The sequence below is a fragment of the Volvox carteri genome (assembly GCF_000143455.1).
Source record: "Volvox carteri f. nagariensis unplaced genomic scaffold VOLCAscaffold_42, whole genome shotgun sequence".
Lineage (NCBI taxonomy): Eukaryota > Viridiplantae > Chlorophyta > Chlorophyceae > Chlamydomonadales > Volvocaceae > Volvox > Volvox carteri.
Genome location: NW_003307585.1, coordinates 612924 through 614089, shown reverse-complemented (window position 1 = coordinate 614089; position 1166 = coordinate 612924). Strand labels below are relative to the sequence as shown.

The 1166-nt window shown below is 67.7% G+C and overlaps 1 protein-coding gene across 1 annotated transcript in view; it reads right to left on the bottom strand.

Annotated features, from left to right (window-relative positions):
• Positions 1 to 72: 72 nt before the first annotated feature.
• The window catches only part of VOLCADRAFT_118717 (uncharacterized protein), a gene marked incomplete at both ends in the record, with an annotated part of 15231 nt that continues 14137 nt past the window's right edge, over positions 73 to 1166 (bottom strand). Inside the window, one exon of the mRNA XM_002954312.1 lies at positions 73 to 1071. Coding sequence (XP_002954358.1) covers positions 73 to 1071 — 999 coding nt within the window. The remainder of the gene's footprint in view (positions 1072 to 1166) is intronic.

Genomic DNA, 1166 nt, shown 5'->3' with positions numbered 1-1166 from the left:
ACATGAGCAGTGAAACGACGATAAGGTTGCCGCCCGTAATTGTCCCACGATAGCGCTTTTTTTTCCGTCTGCTTAGTCGACTTTAGAGTGGGGCTGCATCGGGTAGCCATCCGCAGGTGCCGTACTCCCACCGCCAGCTCCGCCACCAGCGAGAACACTCGGCGACAGCTGCGCGCGCAGCGCTCGCCGTACACTTCGTAGCGTGCCCTTGAGCTGGCCCTGCAATGCCGCCGCCGATGCCGGCGCTGCCGCCGACAGCGCCCGCGCCACGCTATTGACGCTGCGCCGTACCCCCGCCGCCGTCGCCGCCGCTACCTGGTGCGACGCCGCCGACGACGCCGATGCGGAGCCGGTGGCTGCGGTTGATCCGTCGGGGGTCATTGCCGCAACGGTGGACAGACCTTTCCGTACGACAGTGCTGGCGGGAAAGTGGCGAGTCCGACGCGACGCACCGCCCTCCGCCTTTCCTCCTCCTCCTCCTCCGCCGCCGCCGCCGTCGCCGCCGTCGCCGTCGCCACCCTCGCCCTCTCCACACAACAGAGCCCCGCTTCTATCACCCCCCGCCAGGCTGTCTTCCCAATACACGCCGCCGCCACCGCCATCGCCGCCGCCATCCTCCTCGTCCTCCCCCTCGCCGCCTCCTTGTGGACTCCCCCCTTCCCCATTGCGGCGACCAGGGACGCCTCCCTCGTAACCGTAGCAGTACTCCCCTTCCTCACCCTCCTGCTGGTGGTGGCTGTTGCCGTAGCCGTAGCCAGCGTCGACGGCGGCGGCGGCCGCCCCGTACGCTCCATTTAGTGCCTGGCTGCCGACGCGTGCAAGCGCCTTGCCGGCGCCGTTAGCTGCTCGACGGCCCGCCACCATCGCCTCGCATACGAGGCGATAGGCGAAGGTGGCGGATGTACGGCGGAGCTGCGCCGCTAGCTGGCGGCCAGCGGCGGCGGCGGCAGCGGCGGCGGGGCCGTCGCGGCGGGCAAGGTGTCGCGCCGGCGCCGAAACCAGTGTCGCCACGGCGGAGCCGACTTTGACCACAGCGTTGACCGGCGCAAGGCCCGTAATGAACTTATGCGCCTGTGCATAGATGATTTGCATTTGCCTCTAGGTCAGCAAACTGCCTGGGTAACTGCAATCCGTACACTACAACGCAACAGCTAATTTACTACGGA